This window comes from Engystomops pustulosus, unplaced genomic scaffold (assembly GCF_040894005.1).
Source record: "Engystomops pustulosus unplaced genomic scaffold, aEngPut4.maternal MAT_SCAFFOLD_135, whole genome shotgun sequence".
Lineage (NCBI taxonomy): Eukaryota > Metazoa > Chordata > Amphibia > Anura > Leptodactylidae > Engystomops > Engystomops pustulosus.
In genome coordinates, this window is record NW_027285016.1 from 167,387 (window position 1) to 179,834 (window position 12,448).

The 12,448-nt window shown below is 42.2% G+C and overlaps 1 protein-coding gene across 3 annotated transcripts in view; it reads right to left on the minus strand.

The window, feature by feature from the left end:
- DENND2B (DENN domain containing 2B) overlaps window positions 1–12,448 on the minus strand; it is a 160,565-nt gene that overhangs the window by 40,918 nt on the left and 107,199 nt on the right. For 2 of the 3 annotated variants that reach the window (XM_072131758.1, XM_072131757.1), the window contains exons 5-9: window positions 8,277–8,419; window positions 5,825–6,040; window positions 5,652–5,748; window positions 5,492–5,536; window positions 5,174–5,358 (exon numbers count right to left, since the gene is read on the minus strand). In XM_072131758.1, the coding sequence (XP_071987859.1) occupies window positions 5,174–5,358; window positions 5,492–5,536; window positions 5,652–5,748; window positions 5,825–6,040; window positions 8,277–8,419 (686 nt within the window). The remainder of the gene's footprint in view (window positions 1–5,173; window positions 5,359–5,491; window positions 5,537–5,651; window positions 5,749–5,824; window positions 6,041–8,276; window positions 8,420–12,448) is intronic. The other variant, XM_072131759.1, reaches the window with a different exon arrangement.

Below are 12,448 nucleotides of genomic sequence, written 5' to 3' on the forward strand. Positions count from 1 at the left end.
TAGGAGACAGTATTATAGTAGTTATATTCTTGTACATAGGGGGCAGTATTATAGTAGTTATATTCCTGTACATAGGGGGCAGTATTATAGTAGTTATATTCCTGTACATAGGGGGCAGTATTATAGTAGTTATATTCTTGTACATAGGGGGCATTATTATAGTAGTTATATTCTTGTACATAGGGGGCAGTATTATAGTAGTTATATTCCTGTACATAGGGGGCAGTATTATAGTAGTTATATTCCTGTACATAGGGGGCAGTATTATAGTAGTTATATTCTTGTACATAGGGGGCAGTATTATAGTAGTTATATTCCTGTACATAGGGGGCAGTATTATAGTAGTTATATTCCTGTACATAGGGGGCAGTATTATAGTAGTTATATTCTTGTACATAGGGGGCAGTATTATAGCAGTTATATCCCTGTACATAGGGGGCAGTATTATAGTAGTTATATTCCTGTACATAGGGGGCAGTATTATAGTAGTTATATCCCTGTACATAGGGGGCAGTATTATAGTAGTTATATTCCTGTACATAGGGGGCAGTATTATAGTAGTTATATTCTTGTACATAGGGGGCAGTATTATAGCAGTTATATCCCTGTACATAGGGGGCAGTATTATAGTAGTTATATCCCTGTACATAGGGGGCAGTATTATAGTAGTTATATCCCTGTACATAGGGGGCAGTATTATAGTAGTTATATTCTTGTACATAGGGGGCAGTATTATAGTAGTTATATTCCTGTACATAGGGGGCAGTATTATAGTAGTTATATCCCTGTACATAGGGGGCAGTATTATAGTAGTTATATTCCTGTACATAGGGGGCAGTATTATAGTAGTTATATCCCTGTACATAGGGGGCAGTATTATAGTAGTTATATTCCTGTACATAGGGGGCAGTATTATAGTAGTTATATCCCTGTACATAGGGGGCAGTATTATAGTAGTTATATCCCTGTACATAGGGGGCAGTATTATAGTAGTTATATTCCTGTACATAGGGGGCAGTATTATAGTAGTTATATCCCTGTACATAGGGGGCAGTATTATAGTTGTTATATTCCTGTACATAGGGAGCAGTATTATAGTAGTTATATTCCTGTACATAGGGGGGGGAGTATTATAGTAGTTATATTCTTGTACATAGGGGGCAGTATTATAGTAGTTATATTCCTGTACATAGGGGGGGAGTATTATAGTAGTTATATTCCTGTACATAGGGGCAGTATTATAGTAGTTATATTCTTGTACATAGGGGGCAGTATTATAGTAGTTATATTCCCGTACATAGGGGGCAGTATTATAGTAGTTATATTCTTGTACATAGGGGGCATTATTATAGTAGTTATATTCCTGTACATAGGGGGCAGTATTATAGTAGTTATATTCCTGTACATAGGGGCAGTATTATAGTAGTTATATTCTTGTACATAGGGGCAGTATTATAGTAGTTGTATTCTTGTACATAGGGGGCAGTATTATAGTAGTTATATTCCTGTACATAGGGGGCAGTATTATAGTAGTTATATTCCTGTACATAGGGGGCAGTATTATAGTAGTTATATTCTTGTACATAGGGGGCAGTATTATAGTAGTTATATTCCCGTACATAGGGGGCAGTATTATAGTAGTTATATTCTTGTACATAGGGGGCATTATTATAGTAGTTATATTCCTGTACATAGGAGACAGTATTATAGTAGTTATATTCTTGTACATAGGGGGCAGTATTATAGTAGTTATATTCCTGTACATAGGGGGCAGTATTATAGTAGTTATATTCCTGTACATAGGGGGCAGTATTATAGTAGTTATATTCCTGTACATAGGGGGCAGTATTATAGTAGTTATATTCCTGTACATAGGGGGCAGTATTATAGTAGTTATATTCCTGTACATAGGGGGCAGTATTATAGTAGTTATATTCCTGTACATAGGGGGCAGTATTATAGTAGTTATAATCCTGTACATAGGGGGCAGTATTATAGTAGTTATATTCCTGTACATAGGGGGCAGTATTATAGTAGTTATATTCCTGTACATAGGGGCAGTATTATAGTAGTTATATTCTTGTACATAGGGGCAGTATTATAGTAGTTGTATTCTTGTACATAGGGGGCATTATTATAGTAGTTATATTCCTGTACATAGGGGGCAGTATTATAGTAGTTATATTCCTGTACATAGGGGGCAGTATTATAGTAGTTATATTCTTGTACATAGGGGCAGTATTATAGTAGTTGTATTCTTGTACATAGGGGGCAGTATTATAGTAGTTATATTCTTGTACATAGGGGGCAGTATTATAGTAGTTATATTCCTGTACATAGGGGGCAGTATTATAGTAGTTATATTCCTGTACATAGGGGCAGTATTATAGTAGTTATATTCCTGTACATAGGGGGCAGTATTATAGTAGTTATATTCTTGTACATAGGGGCAGTATTATAGTAGTTGTATTCTTGTACATAGGGGGCAGTATTATAGTAGTTATATTCCTGTACATAGGGGGCAGTATTATAGTAGTTATATTCCTGTACATAGGGGGCGGTATTATAGTAGTTAGATTCCTGTACATAAGGGGCAGTATTATAGTAGTTATATTCCTGTACATAGGGGGCAGTATTATAGTAGTTATATTCCTGTACATAGGGGGCAGTATTATAGTAGTTATATTCTTGTACATAGGGGGCAGTATTATAGTAGTTATATTCCTGTACATAGGGGGCAGTATTATAGTAGTTATATCCCTGTACATAGGGGGCGGTATTATAGTAGTTATATTCCTGTACATAGGGGGCAGTATTATAGTAGTTATATTCTTGTACATAGGGGGCAGTATTATAGCAGTTATATTCCTGTACATAGGGGGCAGTATTATAGTAGTTATATTCCTGTACATAGGGGGCAGTATTATAGTAGTTATATTCTTGTACATAGGGGGCAGTATTATAGTAGTTATATTCTTGTACATAGGGGGCAGTATTATAGTAGTTATATTCCTGTACATAGGGGGCAGTATTATAGTAGTTATATTCCTGTACATAGGGGGCAGTATTATAGTAGTTATATCCCTGTACATAGGGGGCAGTATTATAGTAGTTATATTCCTGTACATAGGGGGCAGTATTATAGTAGTTATATTCCTGTACATAGGGGGCAGTATTATAGTAGTTATATTCCTGTACATAGGGGGCAGTATTATAGTAGTTATATTCCTGTACATAGGAAGCAGTATTATAGTAGTTATAGTCTTGTACATAGGGGGCAGTATTATAGTAGTTATATTCCTGTACATAGGGGGCAGTATTATAGTAGTTATATTCCTGTACATAGGGGGCAGTATTATAGTAGTTATATTCCTGTACATAGGGGGCGGTATTATAGTAGTTATATTCTTGTACATAGGGGGCGGTATTATAGTAGTTATATTCTTGTACATAGGGGGCAGTATTATAGTAGTTATATTCCTGTACATAGGGGGCAGTATTATAGTAGTTATATTCCTGTACATAGGGGGCAGTATTATAGTAGTTATATTCTTGTACATAGGGGGCAGTATTATAGTAGTTATATTCCCGTACATAGGGGGCAGTATTATAGTAGTTATATTCTTGTACATAGGGGGCATTATTATAGTAGTTATATTCCTGTACATAGGGGGCAGTATTATAGTAGTTATATTCCTGTACATAGGGGCAGTATTATAGTAGTTATATTCTTGTACATAGGGGCAGTATTATAGTAGTTGTATTCTTGTACATAGGGGGCAGTATTATAGTAGTTATATTCCCGTACATAGGGGGCAGTATTATAGTAGTTATATTCCTGTACATAGGAGGCAGTATTATAGTAGTTATATTCCTGTACATAGGGGGCAGTATTATAGTAGTTATATTCCTGTACATGGGGGGCAGTATTATAGTAGTTATATTCCTGTACATGGGGGGCAGTATTATAGTAGTTATATTCCTGTACATAGGGGGCAGTATTATAGTAGTTATATTCTTGTACATAGGGGGCAGTATTATAGTAGTTATATTCTTGTACATAGGGGGCAGTATTATAGTAGTTATATTCCTGTACATATGGGGCAGTATTATAGTAGTTATATTCCTGTACATAGGGGGCAGTATTAAAGTAGTTATATTCCTGTACATAGGGGGCAGTATTATAGTAGTTATATTCCTGTACATAGGGGGCAGTATTATAGTAGTTATATTCCTGTACATAGGGGGTAGTATTATAGTAGTTATATTCCTGTACATAGGGGGCAGTATTATAGTAGTTATATTCCTGTACATAGGGGGTAGTATTATAGTAGTTATATTCCTGTACATAGGGGGCAGTATTATAGTAGTTATATTCCTGTACATAGGGGGCAGTATTATAGTAGTTATATTCCTGTACATAGGGGGCAGTATTATAGTAGTTATATTCCTGTACATAGGGGGCAGTATTATAGTAGTTATATTCCTGTACATAGGGGGCAGTATTATAGTAGTTATATTCTTGTACATAGGGGGCAGTATTATAGTAGTTATATTCCTGTACATATGGGGCAGTATTATAGTAGTTATATTCCTGTACATAGGGGGCAGTATTATAGTAGTTATATTCCTGTACATAGGGGGCAGTATTATAGTAGTTATATTCCTGTACATAGGGGGCGGTATTATAGTAGTTATATTCTTGTACATAGGGGGCAGTATTATAGTAGTTATATTCTTGTACATAGGGGGCAGTATTATAGTAGTTATATCCCTGTACATAGGGGGCAGTATTATAGTAGTTATATTCTTGTACATAGGGGGCGGTATTATAGTAGTTATATTCCTGTACATAGGGGGCAGTATTATAGTAGTTATATTCCTGTACATAGGGGGCAGTATTATAGTAGTTATATTCCTGTACATAGGGAGCAGTATTATAGTAGTTATATTCCTGTACATAGGGGCAGTATTATAGTAGTTATATTCCTGTACATAGGGGGCAGTATTATAATAGTTATATCCCTGTACATAGGGGGCAGTATTATAGTAGTTATATTCCTGTACATAGGGGGCAGTATTATAGTAGTTATATTCTTGTACATAGGGGCAGTATTATAGTCGTTATATTCTTGTATACAGGGGGCAGTATTGCTGTATGTTATATACATACCTTTGGAAACTGATACGTGACCTCAGGGATGTAGGTGTTTTTTGAAGGTTTCTTCTTCATAGAAACTACAACAAAATACTCGAAAAGCTCTCGTTCCTGCCATTCGATGAGCTCCAGCTCCAGGGTGCGGTAACTGGGCGCTCTGTTCAGCAGGGACTGGATGAGGACGAGGCGCTGAGTGTGAGCTGAGACGGGAAGAGTAAGGGTGAGGTATGATGCAGTAGGGATCACGCTGTGGCTTATATCTATCAGTAGCTGGGTCTGTACTTTACACTGCAGCTCTGCTCCCAGTATTACGCCCTCCCATGCAGCGCTCACCTTTGAAGCGGTCGTCTGAGTCGCTCTCACTCTCGCTGTTGTCATCTGCAAATGGAAGAAAATTGATATTGATGGTCACACAGGACACCCCTGATATAACCAGCCCCTATAGGAGGATTACAGAGAGCAGGTCACATGATCAGGTCACATGATGCGCTACCTCGCAGCGACGCCGTCTCCACATTAGACATGGAAAGCTTTTTTAACCTTTTCTTGCCGCGTTTTGCACTGTAAATGGAGTTGATCCTCTGCACCAGCTGCAGAAGAGAAAAAGACACATCACTTGCTGCTCTGTAACAACCCAGAGGCTGCCCCTATGTCCTGCACTACAACCTTGGGGATGCGGCGGGCCCTGCGTGAGGTCAGGAGGCTGCTGGTGGTGCTGAGGCTGTCCTCATTCAGGCTGGAAGGTGAGGACGGGATGGTGAGCTGGGCCAGGAGCAGCATGTCATCGTGGCTGTGCCGCTTGGGCAGGCGAGATGTGCGGTGACCCTTCCTCTCCGAGGAATTCCCCACCCGCAGGGAATGACCTCCAGACTTAGGCGTCATCTGCAAGGTGGAAGAAGATACATGTATGTGCAGGATGGTGCAGTACATGTATGATCAGGGTATAGATACATGTATCATGTTCATACAGAGCAGGATGGTGCAGTTACATGTATGATCAGGGTATAGATACATGTATCATGTTCATACAGAGCAGGATGGTGCAGTACATGTATGATCAGTGCATAGATACATGTATCATGTTCATACAGAGCAGGATGGTGCAGTACATGTATGATCAGGGTATAGATACATGTATCATGTCCATACAGAGCAGGATGGTGCAGTACATGTATGATCAGTGTATAGACACATGTATCATGTTCATACAGGGCAGGATGGTGCAGTACATGTATGATCAGGGTATAGATACAAGTATCATGTTCATACAGAGCAGGATGGTACAGTACATGCATGATCAGGGTATACATACATGTATCATGTTCATACAGGGCAGGATGGTGCAGTACATGTATGATCAGGGTATAGATACATGTATCACGTCCATACAGAGCAGGATGGTGCAGTACATGTATGATCAGTGCATAGATACATGTATCATGTTCATACAGAGCAGGATGGTGCAGTACATGTATGATCAGGGTATAGATACATGTATCATGTTCATACAGAGCAGGATGGTGCAGTACATGTATGTGCAGGGTATAGATACATGTATCATGTTCATACACAGCAGGATGGTGCAGTACATGTATGATCAGGGTATAGATACATGTATCATGTTCATACAGAGCAGGATGGTGCAGTACATGTATGATCAGGGTATAGATACATGTATCATGTTCATACAGAGCAGGATGGTGCAGTACATGTATGATCAGGGTATAGATACATGTATCATGTTCATACAGAGCAGGATGGTGCAGTACATGTATGATCAGGGTATAGATACATGTATCATGTTCATACAGAACAGGATGGTGCAGTACATGTATGATCAGGGTATAGATACATGTATCATGTTCATACAGAGCAGGATGGTGGAGTACATGTATGATCAGGGTATAGATACATGTATCATGTTCATACAGAGCAGGATGGTGCAGTACATGTATGATCAGGGTATAGATACATGTATCATGTCCATACAGAGCAGGATGGTGCAGTACATGTATGATCAGGGTATAGATACATGTATCATGTCCATACAGAGCAGGATGGTGCAGTGCATGTATGATCAGGGTATAGATACATGTATCATGTCCATACAGAGCAGGATGGTGCAGTACATGTATGATCAGGGTATAGATACATGTATCATGTTCATACAGAGCAGGATGGTGCAGTTACATGTATGTGCAGGGTATAGATACATGTATCATGTTCATACAGAGCAGGATGGTGCAGTACATGTATGATCAGTGCATAGATACATGTATCATGTTCATACAGAGCAGGATGGTGCAGTACATGTATGATCAGGGTATAGATACATGTATCATGTTCATACAGAGCAGGATGGTGCAGTACATGTATGTGCAGGGTATAGATACATGTATCATGTTCATACAGAGCAGGATGGTACAGTACATGTATGATCAGGGTATAGATACATGTATCATGTTCATACAGAGCAGGATGGTACAGTACATGTATGATCAGGGTATAGATACATGTATCATGTTCATACAGAGCAGGATGGTGCAGTACATGTATGATCAGGGTATAGATACATGTATCATGTTCATACAGAGCAGGATGGTACAGTACATGTATGATCAGGGTATAGATACATGTATCATGTTCATACAGAGCAGGATGGTGCAGTACATGTATGATCAGGGTATAGATACATGTATCATGTTCATACAGAGCAGGATGGTGCAGTACATGTATGATCAGGGTATAGATACATGTATCATGTTCATACAGAGCAGGATGGTACAGTACATGTATGATCAGGGTATAGATACATGTATCATGTTCATACAGAGCAGGATGGTGCAGTACATGTATGATCAGGGTATAGATAGATGTATCATGTTCATACAGAGCAGGATGGTGCAGTACATGTATGGTCAGTATGTGGGTACAGATATTTTCTCTGCTTGCAGTCAGTGAGTGGTGACCTGACAGCAGCACAGGCCGCCCTCCTGCCCTGTTTGTTACAATGTATCAGTGCAGGTAACATGTATGTGAACGGGGTCCAGGCTTCTCTATCTGCAGCAAACCCTCAGCTGTGGGCAGCTCTTAGTGCTGTGATGTGGGGGCCACCTACCTGGGTGGGCGTGGTGTACTTCCGCTCAGGGGTCCTCAGCATCCTGTTGGACGGCTGTTTGTCAGGTGACAGCTGGGATTTGCGGGCCAAGTGTCGCCCCTTCAGGTCCACATCCTCGTACGGGTTTTCCTTGGGAGATTCGCCTTGTTTTTAGAGAGAGAAGTGAAAACAGACGCGAGTTTAAAAAAATAAAGTGGAAGCAGCGAGAAGTCTGCAGCGAGAAGTCTGCAGCGGAGTCTCGTAAGATTCCTGCGTGACTCATTCCCCCATCTGGAATCTGGCACCGGCGCACGGACCAGAGGAATGGAGGAGCCGGCCAGCTGTGCCGCGTCTGCCTGAGCTATACAAGGGCCAGCGCCAGCGGGGGTCCGAGCCTTATACTGGACACATGGCAGAACCACCAGTCACCTACAACTCCCAGCATCCATCTCATGTAACACGGAGCACAAGGAACAGAATCAGCACAAAACCGCTGCAGTCCCAAGCCCTGCCACTGTGCAATGCATGGCGCTGTGCAACACCGCTCTGTGCTCTCTGCAGCCAGTGTTATGTATTGTCCCTGGAGAGATGTGTAATCAGACTTCACACTGCTGTGCTCTGTGCTCTCTGCAGCCAGTGTTATGTATTGTCCCTGGAGAGATGTGTAATCAGACTTCACACTGCTGTGCTCTGTGCTCTCTGCAGCCAGTGTTATGTATTGTCCCTGGAGAGATGTGTAATCAGACCTCACACTGCTGTGCTCTGTGCTCTCTGCAGCCAGTGTTATGTACTGTACCTGGAGAGATGTGTAATCAGACCTCACACTGCTGTGTACTGTGCTCTCTGCAGCCAGTGTTATGTATTGTCCCTGGAGAGATGTGTAATCAGACCTCACACTGCTGTGCTCTGTGCTCTCTGCAGCCAGTGTTATGTATTGTCCCTGGAGAGATGTGTAATCAGACTTCACACTGCTGTGCTCTGTGCTCTCTGCAGCCAGTGTTATGTACTGTCCCTGGAGAGATGTGTAATCAGACCTCACACTGCTGTGCTCTGTGCTCTCTGCAGCCAGTATTATGTATTGTCCCTGGAGAGATGTGTAATCAGTCCTCACACTGCTGTGCTCTGTGCTCTCTGCAGCCAGTGTTATGTATAGTCCCTGGAGAGATGTGTAATCAGACCTCACACTGCTGTGCTCTGTGCTCTCTGCAGCCAGTGTTATGTATTGTCCCTGGAGAGATGTGTAATCAGTCCTCACACTGCTGTGCTCTGTGCTCTCTGCAGCCAGTGTTATGTATAGTCCCTGGAGAGATGTGTAATCAGACCTCACACTGCTGTGCTCTGTGCTCTGTCTGCAGCCAGCGTTATGTATTGTCTCTGGAGAGATGTGTAATCAGACCTCACACTGCTGTGCTCTGTGCTCTCTGCAGCCAGTGTTATGTACTGTCCCTGGAGAGATGTGTAATCAGACCTCACACTGCTGTGCTCTGTGCTCTCTGCAGCCAGTGTTATGTACTGTCCCTGGAGAGATGTGTAATCAGACCTCACACTGCTGTGCTCTGTGCTCTCTGCAGCCAGTGTTATGTATTGTCCCTGGAGAGATGTGTAATCAGACCTCACACTGCTGTGCTCTGTGCTCTCTGCAGCCAGTGTTATGTATTGTCCCTGGAGAGATGTGTAATCAGACCTCACACTGCTGTGCTCTGTGCTCTCTGCAGCCAGTGTTATGTATTGTCCCTGGAGAGATGTGTAATCAGACCTCACACTGCTGTGCTCTGTGCTCTCTGCAGCCAGTGTTATGTATTGTCCCTGGAGAGATGTGTAATCAGACCTCACACTGCTGTGCTCTCTGCAGCCAGTGTTATGTACTGTCCCTGGAGAGATGTGTAATCAGACCTCACACTGCTGTGCTCTGTGCTCTCTGCAGCCAGTGTTATGTATTGTCCCTGGAGAGATGTGTAATCAGACCTCACACTGCTGTGCTCTGTGCTCTCTGCAGCCAGTGTTATGTACTGTCCCTGGAGAGATGTGTAATCAGACCTCACACTGCTGTGCTCTGTGATCTCTGCAGCCAGTGTTATGTATTGTCCCTGGAGAGATGTGTAATCAGACCTCACACTGCTGTGCTCTGTGCTCTCTGCAGCCAGTGTTATGTATTATCCCTGGAGAGATGTGTAATCAGACCTCACACTGCTGTGCTCTGTGCTCTCTGCAGCCTGTGTTATGTATTGTCCCTGGAGAGATGTGTAATCAGACCTCACACTGCTGTGCTCTGTGCTCTCTGCAGCCAGTGTTATGTATTGTCCCTGGAGAGATGTGTAATCAGACCTCACACTGCTGTGCTCTGTGCTCTCTGCAGCCAGTGTTATATATTGTCCCTGGAGAGATGTGTAATCAGACCTCACACTGCTGTGCTCTGTGCTCTCTGCAGCCAGTGTTATGTATTATCCCTGGAGAGATGTGTAATCAGACCTCACACTGCTGTGCTCTGTGCTCTCTGCAGCCTGTGTTATGTATTGTCCCTGGAGAGATGTGCCATCACACCTCTATGCTCCATCAGCTACACTATGCCTTTGAACTCCAGTATTTGTGTAAATATTATATTGATGTCCATGTTTCTTTCCTAATTCACGTTTACACTGTATCCACAGAGTCTGATGAAGGGCAATTGTTTGACGTAAAAGTCATGTTAAAGTTTGTATCAATAAAGATTTTTCTTGCAACAAAATTACAGTGTGACTGGAGTCCACGATTTTCCTATACCCTCTCTTTACAGAATTTCTATAGCCTGTAACGCAGTAGAGTGGAGCATTGTGGGCCGGCGCAGGCAGCCGGTGGTCTCCTCTGGAGGTGCAGGGCGCCCCCTATGCCCCCACACAACCTCAGTCATGTTTATTTATGCAGATGTGCAGGACATATATATATAACATGATTCACATCCCAGTCACCAACATGTGCAGTCACGTCTGGAGGAGGAGGACGAGCACCGGGGCGACCCCAAAAGGGGAGTCTGGTAACCATAGAGATCACCAGGGAGACAAAGGAAGACGTGCCTGAACTTATGTATACATTCATGTATGTACACAGTGACTGCACCAGCAGCAGAATAGTGAGTGCAGCTCTGGGGTATAATACAGGATGTAACTCAGGATCAGTACAGGATAAGTAATGTCATGTATGTACACAGTAACTGCACCAGCAGCAGAATAGTGAGTGCAGCTCTGGGGTATAATACAGGATGTAACTCAGGATCAGTACAGGATAAGTAATGTCATGTATGTGCACAGTGACTGCACCAGCAGCAGAATAGTGAGTGCAGCTCTGGGGTATAATACAGGATGTAACTCAGGATCAGTACAGGATAAGTAATGTCATGTATGTACACAGTGACTGCACCAGCAGCAGAATAGTGAGAGCAGCTCTGGAGTATAATACAGGATGTAACTCAGGATCAGTACAGGATAAGTAATGTCATGTATGTACACAGTGACTGCACCAGCAGCAGAATAGTGAGTGCAGCTCTGGAGTATAATACAGGATGTAACTCAGGATCAGTACAGGATAAGTAATGTCATGTATGTACAGTGACTGCACCAGCAGCAGAATAGTGAGTGCAGCTCTGGGGTATAATACAGGATGTAACTCAGGATCAGTACAGGATAAGTAATGTCATGTATGTACACAGTGACTGCACCAGCAGCAGAATAGTGAGTGCAGCTCTGGGGTATAATACAGGATGTAACTCAGGATCAGTACAGGATAAGTAATGTCATGTATGTACACAGTGACTGCACCAGCAGCAGAATAGTGAGAGCAGCTCTGGAGTATAATACAGGATGTAACTCAGGATCAGTACAGGATAAGTAATGTCATGTATGTACACAGTGACTGCACCAGCAGCAGAATAGTGAGTGCAGCTCTGGAGTATAATACAGGATGTAACTCAGGATCAGTACAGGATAAGTAATGTCATGTATGTACACAGTGACTGCACCAGCAGCAGAATAGTGAGTGCAGCTCTGGAGTATAATACAGGATGTAACTCAGGATCAGTACAGGATAAGTAATGTCATGTATGTACACAGTGACTGCACCAGCAGCAGAATAGTGAGTGCAGCTCTGGGGTATAATACAGGATGTAACTCAGGATCAGTACAGGATAAGTAATGTCATGTATGTACACAGTGACTGCACCA